Source organism: Aptenodytes forsteri, unplaced genomic scaffold, assembly GCF_000699145.1.
Source record: "Aptenodytes forsteri isolate BGI_AS27 unplaced genomic scaffold, ASM69914v1 Scaffold163, whole genome shotgun sequence".
Lineage (NCBI taxonomy): Eukaryota > Metazoa > Chordata > Aves > Sphenisciformes > Spheniscidae > Aptenodytes > Aptenodytes forsteri.
In genome coordinates this window covers 913,642-940,187 of record NW_008795332.1, presented here as the reverse complement: position 1 = coordinate 940,187, position 26,546 = coordinate 913,642, and the positions used below count along the sequence as shown (strand labels likewise).

At 35.6% G+C, this 26,546-nt stretch overlaps 2 protein-coding genes across 2 annotated transcripts in view; one reads left to right on the top strand and one right to left on the bottom strand.

Moving 5' to 3' along the window:
* ANGPTL2 (angiopoietin like 2) overlaps positions 1-8,505 on the top strand; it is a 24,931-nt gene extending 16,426 nt beyond the window's left edge. The window contains exons 3-5 of the mRNA XM_009280098.2: positions 5,616-5,809; positions 6,050-6,320; positions 6,837-8,505. Of these exons, the coding sequence (XP_009278373.1) occupies positions 5,616-5,809; positions 6,050-6,320; positions 6,837-7,036 (665 nt within the window). The 3' untranslated portion in view covers positions 7,037-8,505. The remainder of the gene's footprint in view (positions 1-5,615; positions 5,810-6,049; positions 6,321-6,836) is intronic.
* RALGPS1 (Ral GEF with PH domain and SH3 binding motif 1) overlaps positions 1-26,546 on the bottom strand; it is a 127,778-nt gene that overhangs the window by 77,888 nt on the left and 23,344 nt on the right. The window contains exons 6-10 of the mRNA XM_009280099.1: positions 26,467-26,517; positions 21,349-21,432; positions 20,756-20,845; positions 19,037-19,129; positions 16,826-16,952 (exon numbers count right to left, since the gene is read on the bottom strand). Of these exons, the coding sequence (XP_009278374.1) occupies positions 16,826-16,952; positions 19,037-19,129; positions 20,756-20,845; positions 21,349-21,432; positions 26,467-26,517 (445 nt within the window). The remainder of the gene's footprint in view (positions 1-16,825; positions 16,953-19,036; positions 19,130-20,755; positions 20,846-21,348; positions 21,433-26,466; positions 26,518-26,546) is intronic.

Below are 26,546 nucleotides of genomic sequence, written 5' to 3'. Positions count from 1 at the left end.
GACTTCTCAAATACGATGGATAGTGGCTTAGCAACTTCATCCGCCAGTTCCTTCAGGACCTGCGGATGGATCTCATTGGGTCCCATGGACTTGTGCACCTTCAGGTGCCTTAGATGGTCTCAAACCTGATGTTCTCCCATCTCATCCCAAGAACTGCCACAGAAATGAATTTAACCAACTTAGAGAGTTCTATACACATCACTTACCATAAAATAAAGTGCTAATCTTTTTTCTACATGAATATTTTTGAAACAAGCTACTTCATAAGTTACTTATAATTTAAAATATTCAGAGCAGTGACCCTTTCTGTAATGACTTTATACAGTACTAGGATACTAGACCCCTATGCCTACACTTGGAGGAAGATACTTCAGAAGAAAACATTATTATGCCTACACTTGGAGGAAGATACTTCAGAATAAAATATTATGACTATGATCTAAAAGACGACAGTCACTTAGAAGTATTTCTCTGTCATGTTTGAAGTGTCTTTACCTGTTATTATAGATTTACTGTGTAGTGCGATTTAAATGTACAACTGACTATTTTCTCCATATTCACAAAGGTAAGCCAAAACGACTAGCCAAATAACAAAAAATAATGTGCCAGATTTGAGAGGCAAGGCATAGAAGAATAGCGTCTTGTTAAAAATTTATTAGGAATATTTGAAATGTTGGCTATTTCAGCGGAGGCATCATCGTCTATTGCCTCTAAGATGATAAAAGCTGATGACTGCGTAACAACATTGGCAGTAAATCATAAAAACATGATGTAGATAAAGAACCCCAGTCTCATAGTAAAATGTTCTAGAGAAAAGAAATTGAAAGAATGCATTGTAAAGTGTGGACATCATCATTGGATATAAAGTAATTTTAGAGATACACACTTTACAATAGACAAGTTAATTTATCTGTAAGGATTAGTGTCATACTTTGATCCATGCATTTCCAAGAAAGTCTTATTTTATGAGGCATAAAAAACACCCCAATGTTCCTGTTGCTGGTTCTTTGCAAAAATAAAGGAAAATGTAAAAAAAGATTTGGTTTTGATTCTGAGTAGAAGAATTTGCAATTTTATCTATAAATCATTTACTTTTAATTCTTATTTGTGCATTCTTGTTTCCCACTCATGCCCAAAAGAATAAGTTGGGTAAGTTTAATTCTGTCTGCAAAATACTGAACATGTACACAACACTGAAATTCTACAGAAAAATAAAAAATAATAAAAATAATCAGTGAATAGCCAGTAAGTCACCTAATGTCAACACCAGAGACTGTTCAAAATAACTACAATTGTATTTTACTCCATTCCACTAAGCAAAATATGAATTCCAAGTAAAATTTCTATAGTCCTATTGAGGAACATTGCTCTTTAGGCTTGCTTGAAAGAGCTAAAAGCCTAATAAGATACTTCAGGATGAAATGGTTTAGCTGTGACACTAACAACAACGCCTTTCTTGGAGTTATTACCCAGAGGTTTGGGGTGGGATGTAGGGCTATGACACACGAAACCCCAACAACTTTGCATGCATTAATGCTTAACAACTGCAAGCTTTAATATGCCAATGCAAAAAGCAGATATAGTTTATCTACAATGGGTTTTAGTTTATAACATCAAAAAGCTTAGCCCACAGGATCAATAATTCAAATAGATCTGAAACAACAATTTATTAGTGTAGAATTCTACACGCAACAGGACAAACACTATTATGTGAAGCACTGCTACATTTTCTGTGTAAAACACTTACATGAATAGCTTATCAAAATGTTCTGCTTTGTATAAATGTGCTAGTGCAACATTGGAAGATGACTAGACTCAAGACAAATGAAAGCTGAACTTGAAAACTGAACTAATTTGATTCATCATCCTTACCCAACAAATCTTTCTCTGGGAACAAAACATTTAGTAGCCAGTTATACCAATTACGAAATGTATGTTTTCTTGTGCAATTGCTATAGAAGACATTATTCCTAGAAAAACATGCACACAAACCAGTTTACTATATCTATCAGATAAAACTTGCAGGTAAACATTTTAACCCCATGCTGCATTATAAAAAATAAAGTTAAATAGTTAAATAATAAACAGCAAAGAGTAATGCTAAGGTTAATGCAATATTAACATACAATGTATGCTAATTTTATATGGCCACACACTTTTTCAAAAAAAGGCATTAGAGTATACAAAAATAAACATACATAAGAACATAATAACTTAAGTGAGAGAGACATTCGCGCTGATAATTATGGCTTAATGAATCAGATGGTTTAAACTGATATATCCTTTAGGTGAAGCAATGCAGATTTTGCACCATCAAATAAAATCTTTGGGCAGGAGCAGTGGACAAAATTTGAGTAAGAAATGCTGAAATGTAATCTGAAAAACAGATTGTTTAAACAGGGCACAGAAATATTAGGCCAATATATGTATACGTGAGGCCAAGCCAAACATATATACTTCTAAACAAATATTGCCACTTAAACAAACAAACAAACAAAAAGAAAAAAGATACAAGAACTAGAAAGTGGGGGTTTAAAAAAAGATACAAGAACTAGAAAGTTGGGGGTTTAGCAAGATTTGCTATAATAGCCTATCAGAAACTTGGAGACACAAATGACACAAAATAGCAGATTATTATAACACCAATGCATAAACTAAAAGTGTTAACTGAAAAGGTAAAATGTTTTCAAGTACCCTACTGGAAATTCAGAACTATCCATCCATCCAAAAAAAAGACTTTGAGAGGACCAGGAAATCTTGTCATGGTTAAGCAGCTTGGTAAAAGACCAGTATTGTAAGAAAGACGACACCATTCAAAGCACTGAAGTCATGTCCAAATGAGGAAATAAGAAAAGAACATGTTCTCTGTCAGGTTAAATATAAAGACACATTAAAATCTTAAGAACAACTTGCGAAAGGAAAAAAGGCATAATGAATCTGATTTCTAACACATCAGCAATAGGAAGCCTGACTAAAAGTTTACAGGGAAAGATAAAAAGATATACTTAAAGAAATTAAGGCAACAGTAGAAAATCTAAATTAATTTTGATGAGTGTTCACTGAGGGGACACTTTGAGGTTCCTGTGTTGACTAGGTTAGTGGCAAGGACTCCTTCTGAAAATAGGAGAGCATTATCTGTAATTTCTGTGAATGCAAAGTATTTTAAAAGTCTTCTCATTTATCTACAATTTCTCACACTATGTAAGTGGGCACTCCACGTTACAAATCTTAATTTCTATTTTGTGTTATCATTTATTAAGGTGACAACATAACACCTACATTCTTAATTTATGTTGCCAGTTCCATTGTTAATGTCAACATTTCTCAAACACTTAGCGGACACTGTACCTTCAATAAGAGGAAAAACAAATGCACTACTCAAACAGAAGCAAATCTACTGTAAAAAGCTACCAATTCAAATCCTGACTCTGCAGGATTTATCTCGAACTGAAATGTTGGTAGAAGAGGTTATAAAGCCAATGAAAGAAGTGAATACTAACAAACTGCAAAGAGTAAAGCACATTCCCCAAGAGTTCTAAAGGAAACTGAATATGAAACAATTAACTGCTGTGTAATCTCTCACTAAAAACTGCCTCAGTATGTGAGGAATGGAAGGTGGCAAATGAGACACTGTAAAAAAAAAATCCACTAATTGATAGAAGATACACTAAGAACAGTAGAACAAGCAGAAAAACCTGACTCGTATCATCATCCAATCACCTTGAATAAGGATCAACTTGGTTTTTGTAATACCAATTCTGTATCACTTTTAGAGATATTTGAAGGGCTCAGTGCCTATGCAGACAGCTCTGGTTGATATACAGTCCGTATGTATTTCCAGAAAGCACTGAACAGCTTTCTTACTAAAGACATTTAAATTAAGCCGCTACAAAGTACAAAGAGCCTCACATACATAAACCATAAAAATCCCTTAATTATTAAGTATTTTTTTCATTAGGCAGAGTTAACCATAGTGTCTTACAGATATCTGTGCTGGGCCCAGTCGTCTTCAGTACATTCCCTTTCATTTCTGATGCCAGATGACAAATCTCAGACTACACACCTTATTAACTTTCCAAAATTTTAACTATCTGACAAAAAAACCACCTGTCATGAAAAAGTAGTAGCAAACTCTGCTTTGAAGTATTTAAAATAGTTTATCTTCATCTTAAAGCACTTCCAGAGAAAAGAATCATGTGCAGTAGAGCACTGTTGCCACGTGGCCTAGAAAAAAACTGCAAGATTAGAAAGCTGTAAATACTACATCATATACTGCTATATATTTATTTTTATGAAGACAAGATCAAAGCTCTGTGGTTGACTATTTTAGGAGTTTCTTCAATAATGACTTTGAACTGACATGTTCTTTTTCGTTTTTAATAAGTGCCACTATGTACACATTGTGATAAAATAAACAAGCAATTTAAATTACCAGCATTCATTACATTTGTCTTCTTCCACCTCTCATAATAAGCCACGCAACTGTGTCACAGAATACTGCATCTACATCTGAATTGCCAGAAATCTGAACAGTTAGCCACAACAGAAATGGAGAAGGGGCTTAGAAGCAGCACTGTAGGTACAGTCTGTGAATATGACTCAGGAAACAAGAACAACACAGCGTGGCCACAGACCAAAAACTTGGATTGCCTCCTGGTACGCTGACTTTTTGATTAACCAGTTAAAAAGACCAAAAAAACACCCCCAAACACTGCAGTTGCTTCTATAAAACTAATTTATTACTAACTCATTTACTGAGTAGAAGGGTAGCTCTACCATTACCAGTATTGGACACTGAATTATGAAAAAGGGTAGATGAACTGAAATAATTTAAAAGATAAATTACTCTTGATAGCAACATATGCTTCAGTAAGACACCCCATGAGAAGATCTGACAAGCCTTCCTCCTTCAGTGTGGGGAGGGGAAAAAAACAAACAAAAAAAACCCACCAAAAACCCCAAATATCAATCAAGGGTCTCTAATCCTGAGGATTCTTGTTGACTTCACTCCTCCGCTTAGGTGACATGAGGATAGCAGCAAAGCAGCTGGGGGAGTCTATCTGCAGGTATCAACACAGACTCCTAAATCATTTATATCTAAATTTCTCAGACTCATTAAAATGGAATCTAACTATCTTCCCATTGGAGAAAATGTCTTTAAAAATCATGAATGTAAGGGACTCTTTTTGAAAGTAAGCTCTTCACAGACTCTGCTAAACTCAAGGAAAAAAATGCATTCTCCTTCTGAAAATAGGAGAGCATTATCTGTAATTTCTGTGAATGCAAAGTATTTTAAAAGTCTTCACATTTATCTACAATTTCTCACACTATGTAAGTGGGCACTCCACGTTACAAATCTTAATTTCTATTTTGTGTTATCATTTATTAAGGTGACAACATAACACCTACATTCTTAATTTATGTTGCCAGTTCCATTGTTAATGTCAACATTTCTCAAACACTTAGCGGACACTGTACCTTCAATAAGAGGAAAAACAAATGCACTACTCAAACAGAAGCAAATCTACTGTAAAAAGCTACCAATTCAAATACTGCCCTGCACTGAAGATATGCTCAATTGCATTTTGATGCAGAGTCCTTTTGTTTTGACACAGGGCCCTGGAGAGACTGTCTACAAGCATTAGAAGATGGCCATGATACAAGCTCCATCTATCTTGTAAAACCAGAACACACAAACCGGCTTATGCAGGTCTGGTGTGATCAACGGCATGACCCTGGTGGCTGGACAGTCATTCAGAGACGGCTGGATGGGTCTGTCAACTTCTTCAGGAACTGGGAGACATACAAGGTTAGGACAAGTGAGCAGTTTAATGTTTTCTACCCTCTAAAAATTATTGTAAAGTTAATTTAAAGGGTAATTTTAGAGTCTGGCCAACAGCTTACTTGAAAAGGAACTTGTGTGTTTACCCTTCCAGAAGAGAAAGTCTCTATAAAATAAGTTATTGTGGTTTTATACTTAAGAATACACTCAGATTTACCACTAAAACAGGTGCACAATATTAACATGCTTCTCTTGCTTCCTTTACAGCAAGGATTTGGTAATATAGATGGAGAATATTGGCTCGGATTAGAAAATATTTATTGGTTAACAAATCAAGGCAACTACAAACTGCTCATAACAATGGAAGACTGGTCAGGTCGAAAAGTATTTGCTGAGTACGCTAGCTTCAGACTGGAGCCAGAAAGCGAATATTACAAGTTGAGATTGGGACGCTACAATGGCAACGCAGGAGATTCTTTCACTTGGCATAATGGTAAACAGTTCACCACGCTGGACCGGGACCATGATGTATACACAGGTACAAGGTTCCTTTCAGTTGCCTTGCTTTTTTGCCCTTCCACGTCCCCCCGCCCTCCCCCTTTTTTTTTTCTTTTTTTAAAAAGGAAATATACTTATGGTGATACACATGCACACAAAAAAAAGAAATTACATTTTTAGAGATTTGTCAATTAGTAACTTATGAAGCACAAACTGGTGTGTCAACCCTTACACAAACTAACACTGAAACAAAATTTCTCATTGAAATATTTATCATTTACACTAAACAAGGGTCTGTAAAAATATGCTATGGGGCGTTATTTGAGACAGTAATGCAAACAAATTTTCCAGCAAGGGAGAGTAACACTAATGAGTCTATCTGTAGAACCTAACTACAGAGCTGGTTCTTGAAGAAGCCTAAATTCACCTTGTACCACATGGTATCTACATGTTAAAAACACAGTTTAAAAAAAAAAAAAAAAAGTTTTGTGCTTAGCTTGCTTGCTGTAACATTTTTCATTTGCTCCTAAAACTGAATCGGAGCTTTCTTTTGCAGGTAATTGTGCTCATTACCAGAAGGGAGGATGGTGGTACAATGCATGTGCTCATTCAAATCTCAATGGAGTTTGGTATCGCGGAGGACACTACCGCAGTCGTTATCAGGATGGTGTTTACTGGGCTGAATTCCGGGGGGGATCATATTCACTAAAGAAAGTTGTTATGATGATAAGACCTAATCCCAACACATTCCACTGAAATAATTCTTCTCTTGGTTTGCTTTCTTGTTCTAAAGATCACGTAAAGCTATGATGTTATTATCTGGAATTATCTTTTCAGAAATGAGGAATGTAAGATATTGTACATTTATTGCTAAGATGTGAGGGCTTGTATATTGTATTTTCAAGAATCATTCCAGCAAAAAAAGCTGAAGAAAAAAAAGGAACTGAAATGACATAACATTCAGAACACCTCTTGGTACTAAAAGTAGTTACATTAAGCCTTTTAGAACTGGCAGTTTAGATGGACTGTAGATAAATTTTCTGGTTTTTATTCCCTGTAAATTAAGTTTGGATAGTAAAAATACTGCCACAACATTTAAATATTTTTGTATGTTATATTATGTATAAATATTCTCAAATACAGGAAATATTACAAACTGTACAGCAAGAGTTTTATTATTATTATTATTATGAGGAATCATTTGACACAGGAAATCATATCCTTTGAACTGTGTAGCTGGTATATGTACATTAGTGTGATTATTCTAATTTAATCTTTGTTAACTGCCATGGGTAAAGTTAGTACGATATAATTTGATTTTGAGAGCAGATACAAACCATTACTGTCATGATAAATCCAGTCTTTCCCCTTCACTTTGAGCATTTTAAATAATCTGCTCCTATAAATTAGAATTCACATTTGATCCAAATATTTTAGATTAAAAACACTAATGATTTTTCTTACCAAAATGAAGTAGCTACCTGCATATGAAAATTAATCCAGATTTACAACAGATATAATATGCTGTATAGCCAACATGCTACACAACAGCTGTCACAGTATTTTGTATCTGACTTCAGTCATTACCTGCTGTGTAGCCTCTGTAATCAGAAATGGCTGGATATAAATTAAAGGGACTATCCAACTTTGCAGGCAAATTATGGATACCAATACATAAGCTATTTGATATCCTTAGCCAGCAGATGAAAATTATATAAAGAAGTTACCTGTAGCCAAGAAAAGTTATATTTGCCATATTTCACAATTATAACATGTTACTGTCAAATTATTAAATAGATTTACTCATCTGTATTTAGAGGTCAGTCACAACTATGAAATACTGACTGGGATAATTCTAATATTCTTCTGAGGTAGGTTTCTAGAACAGATTGTTATAACACCCATTTCAAAACAGCAACTACTACGAAAAATATAAGTTAAAGAATGCATATAAGAGGGAGAGCAAAAGCCTCCAGAAGTTCAATATATTTTTCAGTAAGCCTGTAAGATACTTACTGTGTGTTTGTGTGCGTGTGCTTGCACACTTTTTCCCTTATTACCTCATCACTTCTTTACAACAGTATGATGTGCATTAAACTGACGTGTTACGTAGCATGTGTTGTATATAACTGAAAGTAGGGTTTTTAATATATTAGATTACCCCTGTAATATTGTAATCCTTTAATAAAGCAACAAATGTTATTTTGACATGTTCAGATTTCATCCTGTTTTAGTTCAGATTACTCATAGCAAAGAACAGATAGTTACTTAATTTCACACCACTGCCTCATGATGCAAATCAACTCTGATATGCAACTACTATTAACATGTGTGAAGTTTCTAAATATTGCAACATCAAAAGCAAAGCAATTTTCAGCTGAGAAAAATACTAAATTTCCACACATCCCAAGGAGGAAGAACTTTCTGTACATCATACAAAACCCCCAAAGTTTTCAAACAGTATTCAAGCTTTATCTTCCACTGGTTTGTTTACTGGACTCTGGAAAACAATTAAGTTTTAGGTAAGAAATATTAAATGCACCTACTGGCTTTACAGCCTGGCCACAGTGCTCTTAACAATTAGGATTGTAGCATTAAGGCAGTAAAATTCCTGCTGACATCTACAACTAACCACTAGTTTTGTCAGAAGAAAACACACACAGTAGACTGACGCCTACCTTAGAAGAGTCACTTACGAGTTCTTCAATGTGCGTAGTGTGTATGCACATTCAACTTATTATACATCTATAACTAAATAATCAAAACTTCCTGAAAATACTTTAGCATAGCAATATCCTTACGTCACATTCATACTCCACTCTCTTTTTGCACTCCTTTGGTAACATGCTACCATAGCATATCCAGGTAGTGCACAACACATAACCCACAGACTAAGATACAGGGGCAGAAAAACAAACAATGCATTAGCCATATGTGTATTATTTTGGAAGAACTTCATGCTACTGGTAATTAACTACTCTGGAGTGTTTGCGCACTTTTAAAACATGGGTCACTATGAACATTACCTCCCTACACTCACAGGTTGCATGAAAAGGACTATCAGCAGCTTTATGAAGATAGCAAATTCAAGATACTCTTCCAAGTGCTAGTTCATGCTTGGCTTGGTGAAGGAATGCAGAGAACTTCAGGTATCCATTGTGCAGATTTCAAGAATGGGGCATTTGTTAGAAAAGCTATTACAGGTGCTTTTCCGTAGCAGGAGATACATCTCCATAGTATACACTTGTGACAGGCTTTAAACCCATGTCCAGGCTGACAGCCTTTTGTTGAAATAACCATATTACTTAACCTTTCTATCTAAAAGGCAAGTGATTTACCTAGAGTCTTATCCCTGTAATTAAAAAAAGATAGTGCACAAAAGTTAGTGTATGAAGACCTGTTTTAACCCTGAAGATACCACAGTTGAGAAAATAACTTAGGCAAGCTAAGTTCTTAAATGAGATTAGCTGTGCTACACCCCTCCTCCCTGGAAAAGAATATGAGGAAGAAAAAGCCTTTTAAAGAATGCTTGGTCATAATGACTTCACTCTTCCCCACACTTTCAGCGAATATGATAGCACTCGCAGATGCTATTTTCAATGAAAAGTGAAGGACAGACCATATAATGGTGGGCTCAAATAGTGAACCTGTAAGGAAAATAAGCAGCAGATTAAAATACCACTGAGAAACACAGCCGATAGCTAGAGGAAAACTGCAACTAGCATCGTAAGAAACTATTAAACTCTCATCTAAAGATGGGTGAAGGATAGACATAGCTGTAGGGTGGACCCAAACCAAAGTAACAAAAAAATCTCTGGTCTACTTTACAAAGAAATTTTAATTTAAAGTCTTAATCTAAAAATGGTCATTTCTCTCATAAGCTCAAGATGGCTCTTTCTCTTTTCTGAGGAAGAGAAATGAGATACAGAGAAACAGACTGAGTGCGCTGAAGCTGCCTGGATCTGAAGAGGCTGAATGATCTACCTAAGAAGTATCCTGAGATTCTTTGCAGTCTGTAGTCTTGAAGTTCCAGAAAATACAGCATTTGACTGACATGCAGTACTTGTCACACATCATAGTTGAGGATGGAAGGGACCTTTGGAGATCTAGTCCAACTCCCCTACTCAAAGCATGCTCATCAAGGGCAGGTTGCTCAGGGCATTATCCAGTGAGGCTTTTAATATCTGCAAGGACAGAGTCTTTACAACCTCTCTGGGCAATCTGTTCCAGTGTTTGACCACCTTCACCATAAAAATGTTTTTTTTCCTTATGTTTAAATGGAATTTCTTGTATTTCAGTTTGCGCTCATTGCCTCTTGTCCATTCACTAGATACCACTGAGAACAATCTAGTTCCATCTTCTTTAGAGCCTCCAATCAGATTTTTATAGACATTGATAGTATTTCCCCCCTAAGCCTTCTCTTCTTTAGGCTAAACAATCTCAGCTCCCTCAGACTCTCTTCATGACAGATGCTCCAGTCCCTTAAGTGTCTCTGTGGTCCTTTGCTGGGCTCACTCCAGTATGTTCATGTCTTGTACTGGAAAGCTCAGAACTGGACACAGTATTCTAGATGTGGCTTCACTGGTGCTGAGTAGAGGGAAGAATCACCTGCTCTTGACCCAATAGCTACACTCTTCCTAATGCAACCCAGGATGCTGTTGGCCACCTTAGCTTGACACCCACCAGGTCCTTTTCTGACTTGCTTGCTTTCCAGCCAGTCAGCCCCCAGCCTATACTGGTACATAGCATTACCCCTTCCCAGATGCAGGACTTGGCAATTCCCTTTAGTGAACTTCCTGAGGTTCCTGCCCACCCATTTCTCCAGCCTGTTGAAGTCCTCTTGAATGGCAGAAAAATTGTCTGATCAACCTCTCCTTTCAGTTTTGTATCATCTGCAAATGTGCTGAGGGCACACTATGTTTTACTGTCCAGGTCATTAATGAAGATATTAAACAGTATCAAACTCAGTGTTAGGCCTGAGGCACACTGCTAGCCAATGGCATCCAGCTGGACTTCATGGTGCTCATTACAACCCTTTGAGCCCAGCAGTTCAGCTAGTTTTCAGTCCACCTTGCTATCCACTTATCGAGTCCATACCAAACCACAAGTTTGTCACTGAGGATTGTGGGAAACAGGGTCAAAAGCCTTACAATAGAGGAAAGAACCAGGATTTTGGGTGATAGGGCAGTACGGGTAGAACAAGAAAGCCTGGTGTATCTACACTCAGATTTAACAAATTCACTAGCAAAAAAAAAGTTGGAGAACAGAATAGTAGAAAATGGAGAGGAGGGGGGGGGGGGGGAGAAGTTTGACAGGAAGGGAGCGGGGGGGGGGGGGGGGGGAAAGATTGTACTGTTGTATCACTGGCCAAGAGTGATGTTCACAACAAGAACTGTGGCTCAGCTGGCTGAGGAAGAATTGAGGATATCTGACACATTCAAACAAATTGGGGGTGGGAAGGAGGGAGAGGAAAGGATGCAGAAAACAAGGTCCAAATGAACAAGAATATATGTCCAGCTGTACCAGTTCCTATCATATTTAAAAAGTCCTATTTACATCGTAATAAAATACTTTGCAGAAGTGTTGTAGGGCAACGTTTTAAACATACAGATTTACTGAAATTAAAGGCATTGGAAAAAGCTGTCTATGTTACTACACAGATTCTATTCAGAAAAGGTATTTACCAATTAGAACTTTGCTTGGCTCAGTGTGGACCGTCAAAGTAGGACAACAATAAGGACCATATAATTATTTCATAATTTAGCTAAGGCTTGGTCAGATAAGCCCTCTAGAAAATGAAAACACACCCAAACCAAAAACCACATACCAATGTTTAACGCGGCATTTTTTGCATAAAATTCGCATAAAATAATTTTAAACAAACCTAGAGGCTGGCACATCAAAAACAATTAAACATAGGGAATTTGGAACTTGTACAGTGAAGTTATTGGCAAGTATATTGGAGGAATCACAGATCTGCAATATTTCCTATGCCTATTTTTTTTTTTTCAAATTCACACAACAGAACTCAGTAGTGAAATGGTGGATCTAGTGCAAACTATAAACTGTGAAGGGTCTTAGTTTTTCCCATTTCTCTAATTATTTCCAATTCTTTCAATTACATTCTTGTTTCATCACTCCCCAAAGAAGTACAACTCTGACAACACTACATTGCCTAAAAATCACATACAAAACATTTTCCTATCATTCGCAAAAGCACATCAGGTGAGTACAGGAGAGAGCTGCAGCACAATGGGGAAGAGTTGTAATAGCTTCAATTCTCCTGTACTCCTCCTTTATTTCAAAAAGTACTGTAGAAATAGTCCTGCAACTGCAAACCTCCTAAAAACTTAGGTTGCTCTTCCGACTTTTTGAAATATTTCTACCTTTTTCAGAACAGTGAAGAAAAATGCTGTTAACTAATACATTATCTGTGTATCAGGAACTAAACAGTGGGGCTCCACCTGTATCATTTAGACAAAAGGCTATCTCACAAGATTTAAGTTACTTCAGAAGACAACTTGTTATTCTCTTATACACATTTCATGAGTTCTTTCCTGAAACTGTTGTATTATCAAAGTTTTCAGCATTATCCCCATTGTTATATTCCAAGAAAAAAAAAAACAACAACAAAACAAAACACCACATGTCAGTGAAGTCTGTAGATTGTAACAGACACCCATCTTTGTCCTTTCTATACATGCAGATACAACCTAAAAGATCACCTACAGCGGAGACAGGAAAAAGCTGTAGCTAGTCACTGCACCCATGAATTTTCAAAACAACGTGACTGCTATTTTTTCTTAGATCACACTGTGGCTAAATGCTTCCAACAGCCCAGACCACAGCCTTGCCATTCTCTCTCTTTTTTTTTTTTTTTTTAAACTTGGAATATCTGCCTGAAAAGAAAACAACTGTTGGATGTTTTAACATAGTAGTTTTAAACATAGTAAGGAATATATTCATCTCTCATATTATAGCTTGAGGTTGTAAACATACCAGTTGTTGTCTCCTGTATTCACCTGGTTACACAAAGGTTCAACTGCACCTCTTAGGAAGCAGGGAAAACCTTACTTTAAAAGAGCAGCAACACTGCTTAGTCTTTGTAATCACCAGGGAGAGGCTCTCTGTGATGTACAATGTCACCTGAAACCTGAGGTACAACATATACAGGAGGACAGGAAGACTAAAGGAGGTTGGCGAGACACCAGTAGGAATTTCAGATTCAACCCTGTAACTCCGTAACGTGTGAATTTTTCCCTTTCACTTTCATTACCTATGTTTTCTATTAGGCTTGTAACACTTTTGCCCATTTCAGAAATATTTTCATTTTAAATTTAATTAAAACTGGCTTGGAGTGATGTCCCAATAACTGGATAGTACTAAAGCATTTCTTACACAAGGCTGTGAGCCAATTCTATAAACCAGAGTATTTGGTCAACTTAAGCAGTTGTTTAACTCCCCGGCACGTTCTCCAGCGCATCTCAAATGTAATCTCAGACTGCCCCAGATGGAATGAGAACTGATATCCCATAACTAAGTAACTGTCTTGCAGTGAGAGACAAGAGGCTCTACAGCATGAAACGGGAGCCCCACGAACTCTGCAAATCTTCAGAGACTTCATTACTCTCATTTAGTGTTGTAAGTTCACTATTTACTTCTAACATAGATCTCTTAGTCTACTTGTTCATTTAAGCAGACAGATTAAAGAAGCTTTTCCATACCTAATATTGTCTCCCACGAGAAGATATTTATTCACTGAAACAAGTCCCCTTTGAATATTCTCTTTTGATAAGCTAAACATTCCTTCAAACCTGAAATTATTTTCAAAGAAGTTTCAATGACACCAATTTTTCAACACTTTTTTTTTTTAAGTATGGCCATTAGGGATGGCTGTCAAATTTATTTAATAAGAAGTATTTTACCTAAGCAGTGCTGACTGTTATCCATAGGAATTTGTGCTGGGACTCATGCTGTTCAACATATTCATAAGTGACCTGAAAACGGGAGTGAACAATGGAGCAAAAATCTGCTGATGATATTAACTAATTAGGGGAGCAAAAAGAAGGGCTGACTGAGAGGAACTGCAGAAGGATTTATGAGACAGACTGCTTGGACAATAAGACAGAAGATGAAAAACCTACAGACAGTGACACAAACGGGGGGAAAAAAGTCCCAACTTTCCATATAAAACAAAAGAGGAAACAGTTGCCAATAAAGGCAAGATCTTGGGATTACAATAACAGTTCCTGGAAACAACTTGCTTTTTTGATTACTACTAAACTTTGAGCTAACAGAATGTTAGAAATTATTAAGCAGAACACAAAACGCTTTCTAAAGTCACTGTATAAATCTAACACGCACTTTTATCTTGAATTTTGCATGCAGTCCATGTGCACTCTCTTCCCCTAAAAAAGGATACAGAACTGAAACGCTGCCACAGAAGGTTGTCAAGGATGCCAAGTGGCATCTGTACAAGGCATGATCAAGTAATCCAAGGACTCTTCCTTTTGGAAGAGAGGTAAACTGAAGATTTAGTGTGAAGAAAACAGAGATAATGACTGAAGTCCATAATGTCAGGAGTAGCCTCAAGAAGTTGCATAAAAAACAAGGTAGGGTTTATGTAGAGAAGGTAGAAAATGCCACGTTCAAATCAAGCAAAAGAATGTGGTACTGGACAGAGCTGAGGAAATCCTTCCCAGCTAGGTGCTATGAATGCAAGGAGTTTACATGTGTTTAAAGAGAGAGTGCATGAGTTCATGAAAGAGAAATCCATTGAGGCATTGAGGGTCACTAATACAAAGACAGCAATTCTGGCCCAGGAAGCCTATGCAGAATTCTTGAGCTCTAGTTACCCAGGTTCAGCGATTTAAAAACATTTACCCTTTTTAGCTCCAGTTTAGCATCATCCTAAATTAGTAATAAAGCCAGAAAATAGTACATTATATGAATATGTAACACAGTTTCTTCACAAAATAAACCAAAAACTTCCTGAGCTCTTCTGTTTTTAATCTTTTCTGAGTTCTGATTTTTTTTTCCTGATTTTCTTTTCTGAATTCAAATTGAATCTGAATCAGAACTTCCATGATAAAAGAAAAATGCAGTGTAGCACGTGTATGTAATCTGCGGATGCCCTTTTGGGTGTCCTATTTGAAAAGATTTTGCTACTTCTAGAGTTCTTCATTTACCATCTTAGTAGCGAAGTGAAGGATTTAACAGAAACAAAACCTCAGTTTTCCCCACTGGTAAACCTTAAAGTCACAAATGCCTCACTCTGACAGGAGAGTAGGTCTGGTGCTGCCTGTGGAGACTAAGCAAGCCAGAGAGTGCACAAAGTCTCAAAACCACTTGGACGACATTGACTAACAACAATCTGTGTGCAGAAATATTCCCAGGTGAAGTACTGGCAAAAAAACAGTTTGTCAAATGGCTACTTTGTATATGTCACAAAAGGAAAGGAGACTACCAACAATAGACAGTGTTTTGACTGTAGGTCTCTTTTTAATACATCTTCAAATTGAACTACACATATTTATTTAGCACCTGAGAGAAATACTAATTCCAAAAGTATACACACACCTTCTCTTGTGTACAAAAAAATGTACAAAAATTTGTCAAACATTAGTGACTTGTGCTGAATATCTGTGATGGAAATTCCAGACTTAATTTGATTTTTTTAAAATATATTTTTTTCTGGAAGTCATATTTACAGAATGTTCAAAACAATTACTTCACCAGGACCATGCTTTGCATACAAGGACTGCTATAGAAAAAGCACTGTATTTGTCTTTTCTTGGGCACTAGAAAATAATTACAATAAATTATGTTATTGTTTCTATTATATCACTTACAGAAGACACGGTTAAATACTTCTTAGATTAACTCTTTCTTTTAAAACACCCATCACTAGAAAGACATTCCAGTGTCTGAATGGACTTGTTTAACAGGAATCTGGTTTTTGCAGTGTTCCTCAGGTATGCTAGCTCAGTTCAGTAATGGGCAGGAATTGCGAGTTAAAAGAGCCATTGGGGAAATAACGATATAGTGTGCCTACATGAATAGTACAAGGGAATACTGATAAGACAAGTCAATCAACTGAATCGACTATTCAGTTTGTATCTCTTTTCAACGTATTTACAAGAAACTGACACAAACCAACAACTACAGTTTAGAGATACCAAGTTACAACGTATCTGAAAAAACAGTCCAGCAAAAATGAACGCTACAGGAACGAGTGTTAAATCATGCTGTACTCAAAAGACACTTCTGAAACCTAATGCTCTTGAAAATTCTGAAGACATCAAAAGGACAGTAAACAAAGACATACTTGTCACTTCAGATGTCAGTAATGCACAAAACTTCTACAAGCCAGAGATCCTAGACAGTGTATAGCTTAAAAATCTCCACCAGATCTAATTTTTCTAAATACCCAATGAAGTGAACCATACCTTCTATATACAGTGTTCTTCAGGTGCACAACATGCTACATTAGTGCTTGTCAGTCAAAATGAGCTACAGATAAATAAGGTAATTGTTCACACTCACCTAAATATGGAATAGTAGGAACCATTTTTAAGCTTCTGATATACTCTCGTGTCCTTTTATAATTATCTTCCTTAGACAGTAAATAGTCTAACTTGTCAAAGGTGGTCTTGTCTTTGCGATTCAAAAGCTACATAGAAAAAAAAAAGGAGATCATAAAATTTTAAAAGACAAATCTGCACAAAGACAACAACAAATAATAATTTGTTGAATCACCCACAGTAAAGGAAAGCATAGTCAAGTTCATCATCATCACCCAAACGAGCACAATGTTTGAAAACGTGCTGTTAAGGGAAAGAAAAAAATTTAAAAAAAGGCAATTCAGCATAAGTCTTAAGCTATGAACAAATATGGTTATTATTTCTGAATAGTTTATCAAGGATCACCTATCACTACCTCAGCTTTGTATAACCTCAGCAATATTAAATTTGTAGGGGAAAAAAAATATATGTTATTATACAGTCACCAATATTCTCATAATTTATCAGAATTATTGAAAATCCTCTTGAATTTGAAAGTAGAAATAGCAATGGAAAATGCTCTAAATAAATGCAAATTGTGCCATTTCAACTGTATCTTCTTAAAAGTATGACAAAACTTCTTGGAAAAAAGTATAAGTAAATCACTATGACACTTAAATCTCTGTTTTCTGTTACTAGACTTACTACAGAAAATCAGAAAAATATTTAGCAATGCAAAAGATCCTAAAGTGACAGAGACTGAAAAGTAAACACAAAATACACAACTGTAGCTGTAAAAACACATTCCCTATTTCAGCTGTTTTTAGAAACACCAGCAATATTTTAAAGATGATTTTAAAAGCCAATTGAGTCAGAATGAGTGCAGAATTATGGCACTGTACACTGGCTTCTTGCAGTTCTACTTTCTGACAACAGACAGCTGTTCCACAGCACATTTCTTAATACACCTCTTCCTCTGTAAAATTCCAACTCTTGTACTACACAGCTCATAAGCCTAGCTGTTCTGTTTCTAGAGAACTGTGAGTCTGCCCATTGTTATAAAAAAATACTGCAATGGATATGCATGAGTTAACTGCTTCATTCAGTCTTGCTCAGAACAGGATGGGCTTGACAGGAGTCATCAGTAAAACAGCATTGTAAATGGGAGCCCTGAGGCCCTCTGCAACTCTGCAACAGTGTGCACCACATCATAGTTAAATAACAGCTGTTAATAAAAAGTAACATAAAAGGTACAAGAGTGAAAAGATTTCAGAATAATTTTGCTGTTTTCTTTCTAAACAGCACTGAGAATTCCTTGAGGCCCTAACTCTGCACTGCATTGTGTTTTTGAACTACTGTGCCTACAAAGAGCCTTACACCTCTTTAGGTCTAAGTCCTGCAATGAATTATTCACACACCTAGTTTCACACGTGAGCAATTTTCCCTATTTACGTTCCAACTTCATCAAGCTGCTCAAAACAGCAGGCACTTACATTTTTATTAGACTATAGCCTAATTCTGAGCAATCAAACCATAAAAAAGTTACCGACATTTTAAAGACATAATAAACTTAGGTAAGAGTTAAGTATAGCCATCTTTATTTATCAGTTCTTAACAGTTAATGTGATCCACGTTGGATAGAATACTAAATTAGTGAGATTTACCTAATCCTTTGTATATTTAAAGATTACATACAGAAGGACTACATTATAATTGTGTATTCCACTTTAAAGAAATAGCAAAACTTACAGTAAATTTAAATGAGAGATTCTGCCCTCAAGAGACTGAATTTCTGAACATGGAATTATCAATGCTTTTAATTTCTAAAATAAATGAAAACTGAAATGCATTGTACAATAATCACAAAATTAATGTTTCTATATTTGTAATAGGTCTTTTTTCTTCCTTTCCTTTTAGCCAATGTATTAATGATACACACAATGATTTGGATAATGAGACACTGATACACACTCTATACGAGGGTCTTCTAAGATTACTTATCAACTAAAGTCCTCTTGAGCATATCATCAGAACAGACAGGAAACTCTTACAAGAAAAAAGATTGTTTAAAAATATACAGCCATTTAAACTCTACTTTCACAAAATATGTAACAGATCGCTATTTCCGCTATGATGGTACCACAAAAACATAAAGAATCTTCTTCCAGAGCATGCAATTTGACAATTCAGAAGAGTTCAGAAAACCTCAGAATTCAAACAAGACAGAAAAGACAATGGTCAAGGAATAACTTACAGCCCAGGTTTTGGTCAGTCTGAAGATAGGTGCACTTTGCAGTGCTGACACCACGGACATAAGAGAATGAAGGTTATTCAGTTCTAGAAGCTTCTGAAAAGGGGAATAATAACTTTTAGCACATCGAAAAGGGAAGCAGGATTAATTAATCCCAAAGTTGCATTAATAGATTACAAGTTTTTTTCATTAATAAAATACAAAGTTTTCATCAATGACTGCAGACAACAACATTAACCAATGCTGTCAATGTGCAGAATTCTTAAGACCACTTTAAAAGTTGCAAATTTTCCAAATATACCCCTCAAAACAACAGGCATTTCAGTTGTGAGAATACAAACTGTATTTAATTTGACTGTTATTTTCTAAGGCTGTTCCTTCAGGAACAGAAAATATGAAAAAATTATTTGATGTATTGTTCTTGAAAATGAGTATAATTTTGGAAATTAAAAATTTAATCAAGCCAAAAACATCAACCAAAAATGCTGATGATCCTTTCAGAGTTAATACAACTTTTTATTTTGTAATCTGTTTTACAGGACCAATTTTCCTCACTTCAACATACTTTAAATTCACTGTGTTGACAATTGCTCAAAACACATTGATCTCAAAAGAGTCAATACTTTGGAATAAAGCTGTCTTAGATGATAAAGTTTCCTACAACATAGTTCCAGAAAGATAGAAAAAATGGTAACTGCTGTCAGGTAGCTTCTTCATAAATCTTAGAAAGAGGCTGGATTCACCCTTGAGTGACTGGTTTACTCATTACTCAGGAGCATTTGAGGAAGATCTGGATTTTATTGAGGGGAAAAGAAGGAAAGGAAAAAAAAAAAGAAAAGAGATAGAAGGCAGTGTTTTCCTTTTTGCAGGGGAAACAAAAACCCCTTATTTCTAAGAACAACTTAGCACCTCCAAGATGACCATTCTCCTAGTACTTGGACTATGCATTTGTGCCAGGAAACTTATTCAGATACATTCTCTTCTGCATAAGCACAAAACTGCTAAGTAAACTCATTGGAAATATTCACAATACAAAAAAAAATTATTTTGTATTATATGGAAAATATTATTCTAATTATCTACACGCGTACACACACACAATTTCACATGTACAAGATTAGCACTCAGGCCTTTGATCCAAGTGCTGTCTTCTTACTAATATGAGTAAGTGTCACACAGGGTCATACAAAACAGAATGACCACAGGTCATGAAGCAGAAAAATTTTTTTAAAAATAAATATGTTTTTTAAAAAGTTAAGAACGACTTGTAAAATGCAGTGCTCAAACTCATTAAAATAATTGAGCTTCCACAGTGGTACTTTATACCAGCAACTACATGTTACAAGTAGGAATACAAGTCTCACAATAGCCGTTTTAGAAGCAAGAGATTTCTTTTCATAAAAGGTAAGTTTCAATGGGGGGAGACAAAAAAACTGAACAGTTTACAAGCATGTTCAGTGTTGGCAACACATAGCTGGCCATCAAGACAAATCGCTTGTTAGGCAAAGGTACAAGACGAGTCACACTGAAGTGGGTAGTTTTATTTAACGAAGTAAAAACAACAGATGTCATACCTTTATCTTATTCATGTGGTACAACATAGCAGATATGCTAAAAAAGAACATTACCCTCTGTAATCCAACAACGGTTCATAGGAGTAGTGCAGAAACAAACAAAAAGGAAGTAAGATTTTGAATGATAGTACAAGAAATTTGCACTTACTTTAGCTATTTTCACAAAATGGCTCAATATTTCTGCCCTTATTTTTAGGGTCTGTGCTGTTAGTATTTCTCGTACCCCAAAAACTCTGACCTATAAAGTAAACACATATAACAATTTATTTACAAAAAAAGGACTTTATTAGATGAAATATTTGTAAACTTTCATGATGCTCCAGGGAGAAAACAGGTTAAGGAAAGAAAAGAGTTCTGATCCCACAAATTCTTATCTGTATAGCTGCAATTACCCAAAAGCATTACCACTGGATACAAGAAGTAGTGTTGCTTCACCTCTCTAGCTAAGACAACTGAATGAGCAAGTGAAACACACAGAAAAAGAAAGAAAAGAATTGCTAATGTTGTACCATGACATATCAGCAAAAATTATTAGGAACTAATAATTACGAACCAATGGTCTAGAGGAACAACATAAAAATGGACAAAGCAATTGAAAACAGGAAATGCCATTTTAAAATCTTAATCTTCATTTAGAAAAATATTCTTAAGTTCTAATTCATAAGAGTTGTTCTATTTAACTTTATACTCGAAGACAACTGTCAAACAGTATCTGTTCATCACAGTAATCTAATAATTTACCTGGTTAAACCTCCTAGTAAAGGCAACAATATTTGGAGCAAGGATATGTTTTTCTTTCTTATTCCATCCACAGCTGGCTAGTTCCTAGGAAAGACATTTTAAAATTGCCTTAAAAATCAGTAATGTTTAAAAAACATTTAAAAGTGTAAAAACTGATACATGGCAGAAGCATCTACCAGGTAACTGCTAAAACCAATTCAAAACACTGGTCCGATGACAACTAGTCTAACCAAACACTTCTGTGTTTTCCTGATGTACATAAATGATGTGATTCATATATTCTCGTGATACTAGAAAAAACAGACATCATTATTAATATTCAGATACAGAGAGACTAAGCAATCAGCAATCACAACTGATGTCTCTGAAGTTTCATTCTGCATTGATTATTTCAGTCCAGCGTTCCCTTGTATGAGCAAATCAGCAGATACAGGAGTAAAGATTTTGCTAGTATATAATCTTATCTGGTTCAAAACTGAAGCTAAAGCTAAACATATTAATAAGCAATATTAGAGTAGTTAAAGAGTACAAAATTCAGCTGTGCAACTAGAGGTGGTAACCTAGCTATTATTCCTGAATGTCATCCTCATTATTATAGTTAGTAAAACTTCCATGAATACACCACAGTTTAGCATATCCAATCTCTAATTTTTTTTTTTTATTAAAATGTGAGCTCTAAAGCATTTGAAGAACACTATTTTGGAACCGTAATATTATTGTTTACCGTAGTTACAAACTAACTTTAAAAACCCCGAAATCTCCGTTCGTGATACTCGGACTGAGAGAACCTATCATTTGAAAAAGGCTGGACAATAACAGTCTTAAGTCTGAAGGTCTTCTGGTCAGAAGGTTGGGGTTAGAACTCTTTGTTTTATTCTTGTTTTTGTTGTTTGTTTGGGTTTTTTCGCTGTTTTTTAAGCCATAAGAGTTTAGCCAGACCTGACTGAAGCGTGGCATAGACTTTGGTGCTAATAAAGCAAAAAGTTGCCAGTAGGCTGCATAGTTCAGTCACAGTATTTGAAACAAATTTTTGAATGCTCTTCCATTACGGTGACTACTTCAAAGTCAACCCAGTTCAAAATAGCAAGAGGAAAAAAAAAAAAAAAAAAATCACAAATTCTGTAGTATACCCATAATCACAACTAATCAATTTCAATGCATAATAAAATCCCAGTGCTCTATGGCAAAAAATAATCTTTCACCTAAACTGCAAAATAAATAGTAGACGTTCCTGTGGGGAGTATAAAGTAAACAGAAGAGCTAAAAAGCAGATTAATGATTTTCTCCTTAAATAAACTGTATTAAATTACACATCAAAAGAAATTTGAAATTGTAACTACAAATTTGATTGAGCCAGAAAGAAAGTGTCCATTTTCCAATAGTTATTTCAGGCAGTTCCAAATATATTTAGACGGCCTGGCTCTTTTGAACTACAGATTCAAGTTACCACATATCTATACAGTCTTTATATTCAGATCTGACAAGTGGCAGATACATACATAATGGAAATGAGTTCTCCATAACTCCAGTTCTAAATCACTCTTCTGTTCTTAGAACCGCAAATTTCAATTTCAATCAAAACATTGTTCAACTTTCCAAATGTATGCTATTAACTTTAGATGCCTTTTGTAAAATAGTTTTTGTTTTTACTTGGTTAAATAAAGACGCCTTCAAAAGGCAGGGAGTCAGCCAAAGAGAATTCTGCCTCTGAAAAGCACGTTGTACATGCTGATAAATGGAACACACTCTCAAGATGTGGATGTCTGCGTGTTCCTGTGTGAGCACCAGGAAAAGCATTTCCAGTTCCAAACGTATTTTGTAACCCAATCTTCCAACATTTAAGCCTTCTGCAGATAAAAATGCCAATTTGCATGTCAAGACACAGATTCTCCACGATTGGTGCACGTCTGGTCTTAAGAGTCTGGAAATTATATATTTATGTGGAAAAATCTCAGTCACCCTACTAGGGACAGCAAAATTTACATTTGTCAGAAAAATGGAAGAGGTCAGTAACCTAAGGATATTAAGCAGTTGCCAGAGGGCTAGTGAGCAACAATGGAAAATCCTGTGCATGGTAAAATCATTTGACTAGGTTTAAAATTTGGACTGAATAGGAAGGTTGATAAGAGTAAGTGATCCAATATGCCCCTGCTGTATTTTTTTTATACTGCTAAAATGTACTGTGTTCTAGTACTACACTTCATCTTTTTGTATGGAAGGATGCAGGCAATTTCCTCAATGCACACAGTCACAAGAAACTTTCCAATCAAGTGTGCAAGAAAACCCTGAAATTTGTGGAGACTGCAATTTCCAGGACTTTGGAAAAAAAAAACCACCTAAATAAAGTTACATAGAAATCTAGAATGTAAGCATAATTATTTCTCCTGGAGAACAAAGAATTGTTAATCAGACATCCTCTTACTGAACTCTTGCAAAGTAACATGCAGATGTGTTTTTTAGTAATAGCTCAATCGAAAAGCAGAAAAAAGCCTCAGCAAGTGCTAGGTTTAAAAGATGTTTGTGTGTTTGAGACAAGACTTGGCAACCAGAACTCTGAAATCTTAAGTCTTTCCATCCATGCATAAGTTCGTTATGAAGACTAAAACCCGAAGAAAAAACAATATAATGCTCTTCCCCCAAACACAAAATTCAACAACAAATAACTCATTATAGCAGCCAGCCCAATGGTTGCTGACTAAGGAAACCGCCTCTGTACACAGTTCTGCCCTGGAACTTAGCTATGCGACATCTAGCAAACCATTTCAACCTCTCCATGCCTTTTTCACGCCCCCTTTCTAGCACAGGGAACTGGAAGTATTCACTGTTATTCACATACCAGTGTATTTACCACCACTTCCTGCATACAAAAGCTGATTCTGGAGAGCAATTGTGACCACCTTGCACAAGCAAGTATGAAAGGAAAAGCAGGGACCATAACTGTGCCTTCACCATACCCAGTGACGTAACAAAATGAGTACATTATGAAACACGGGTTTCAACCAAAATATTGGTCTTTCCTTCTTCCATGCATTACAAGGCCACCAAAGGAAGACTCCGACAAGGTAGAGTTCCAGTGTAAAATGGCAGACAACCATCTGGCCATCAACAATGCAAGAGCCAGTCATCTACATGAAACCCTGCAGGCCTCAAAGGAGTAGTTTATCAAAGGGTATCCAAGCTTACGGACACAGAAGAACGAATACACCAACTTAATTTAAAAGGCTACCAGGCCTCAAACAAATGCAGACAGTTACAGACTATACATTAATATTCGATTTGACCAGAAAATTTTAACCTTCTTAGTCTAATAGCTTACCTAATAACAAGAGACAGGTAGATGACAAATACACAACTATATCTTGCTTTAAAACCTAGTCCTACAGCTGGCAGAATTTCAGGATAGAAACAGTTGTTTATTTTTGGCAAACAAAAAATTGAATTATATCGGTAATTCCAGTAAGATGAAAGTCAGAAAATAGAATTAAAATCTAATAGTTTATGGCAACTGTTACTCATACACAGACCTGTATTCTAGCAGAAGCTGAAAATATGTTAGTGAGAAATGATCAGAAAAAAACTAAGTTACATCTATCTGCCAATCAATCAGAGTAGCACTTCAGGAAATTTCATTTCCAAACGGCGAAATGAAGAAATGACAAAGGAAAAGAAGAACAGCAAATCACTATTTTGTTTTGCCATAAAATTCTATGGCACAGATGTTTCATAGCAATTAAAGCAAATCCAAAATTCACTTTAAATATGAACATCTGCAGTTTTGTATTTTATTTTGTGTTCATTCATCTCCTCAGAGTATCACACTACCTCTGCTTTTGGTGAAACCTCCATTTTGTTCTAACTGATGTTTTTCTTAGCAAAATTTTCTCGAAAAAGTATCTATGTTTCTAATTGTAAATACTGATATTCTTGTGTTAACAGATTTTTCTACAGGTGATGCTGGTTTCTTATTGCATTGTTCATTTGCCATTTTTTTCCCCACAGTAGACTCCCTGACTGCCTGGAGAACACATGTAATTTCAGAAGCATGAAAGTTGTTTTCAGCTACAAAACTGCCTTGGTGTTCTTGAAACAAAATTAATTTATGTGACAGGAGGGCCAGACACCAGATAGATTAATTTTTATTTTCCTTCCTACACTTTCTCAAAATAGAAGGCTGCTAATCTCTCTGAACCACTGCAATATACAATGAGTTGTTTTGTTAGTGACCAAATTAGATGGATTGAGCTTCTACTAAGAACCTTCTAAACTGGACTGTCCTTTCTGATGTAAAAAATTCAGTTCCACTAATATTACATGGGTTTTTTTCCCCTTTAAGTATTCATGATATTCCACCTTGGCACAAGAAGACAATAAACCATAATGGATCTATGCACATGTTCCTATATTAAAGAACTTGAAGCTGGAAACAGACAATTCTTGTATTTTTTGCAGAAAAATTTATTTCATCAAAATACCAAGATTACATACCGCTTTTATGCAAATTCAACATATTCTGATAACTACCTTCATTCTTTATTTTTGAAGTTCTTATTTCTGATTTTCAAATGTCTATGTTAACTTTGATTGCTTTTTCTCAACAGGTCTCAAGTTTCTTTCTGTCCTTCTTAAAAGGTTAAATAATTAAAGGACACTAATACATTAACTTTTAAGGTTTGGGGCTGATTTATTCCCTTCAGAATTGAATCTTAAACATGATAGTACAAATTTAAAAGTTTACCAAGCGGCTGATGCAGCCTAAAATACAGGTTATGACTAGAGGCATAAGTCAAACTCCGAAACGAGATGTGAACTGAAAAACAGGAGCAGAAGGGAGAGTAAAGAATTTTGACATTTGATAAATTTATCGTGAAGAAACACTCAACACAAAGCAGGACGGGAAGACTTCCAGAAAAACAGTCATCTCTTTTGGCAATAGATGACAAATCAAAGTAAATCAGGCTGGGTTACAGATTCACAGTGCTAACAAGAAATAAGCCCAGAAGAATATTAGTGCAGTGCAAGAAGTTGAGCATTTTTGAACAAAAAAGCATTATTTAAACGGTTACATTTCCTCAGGCACTGAGTTCCAAAGATGTAAACAGACAGTTTAAGAAAACCTACCTCAGGCTGTATAGCTTTAAATACTGGCATATCCATCAATGTAATCTGGCTCTGCAATGAAGACAAAATTTTAAATAATG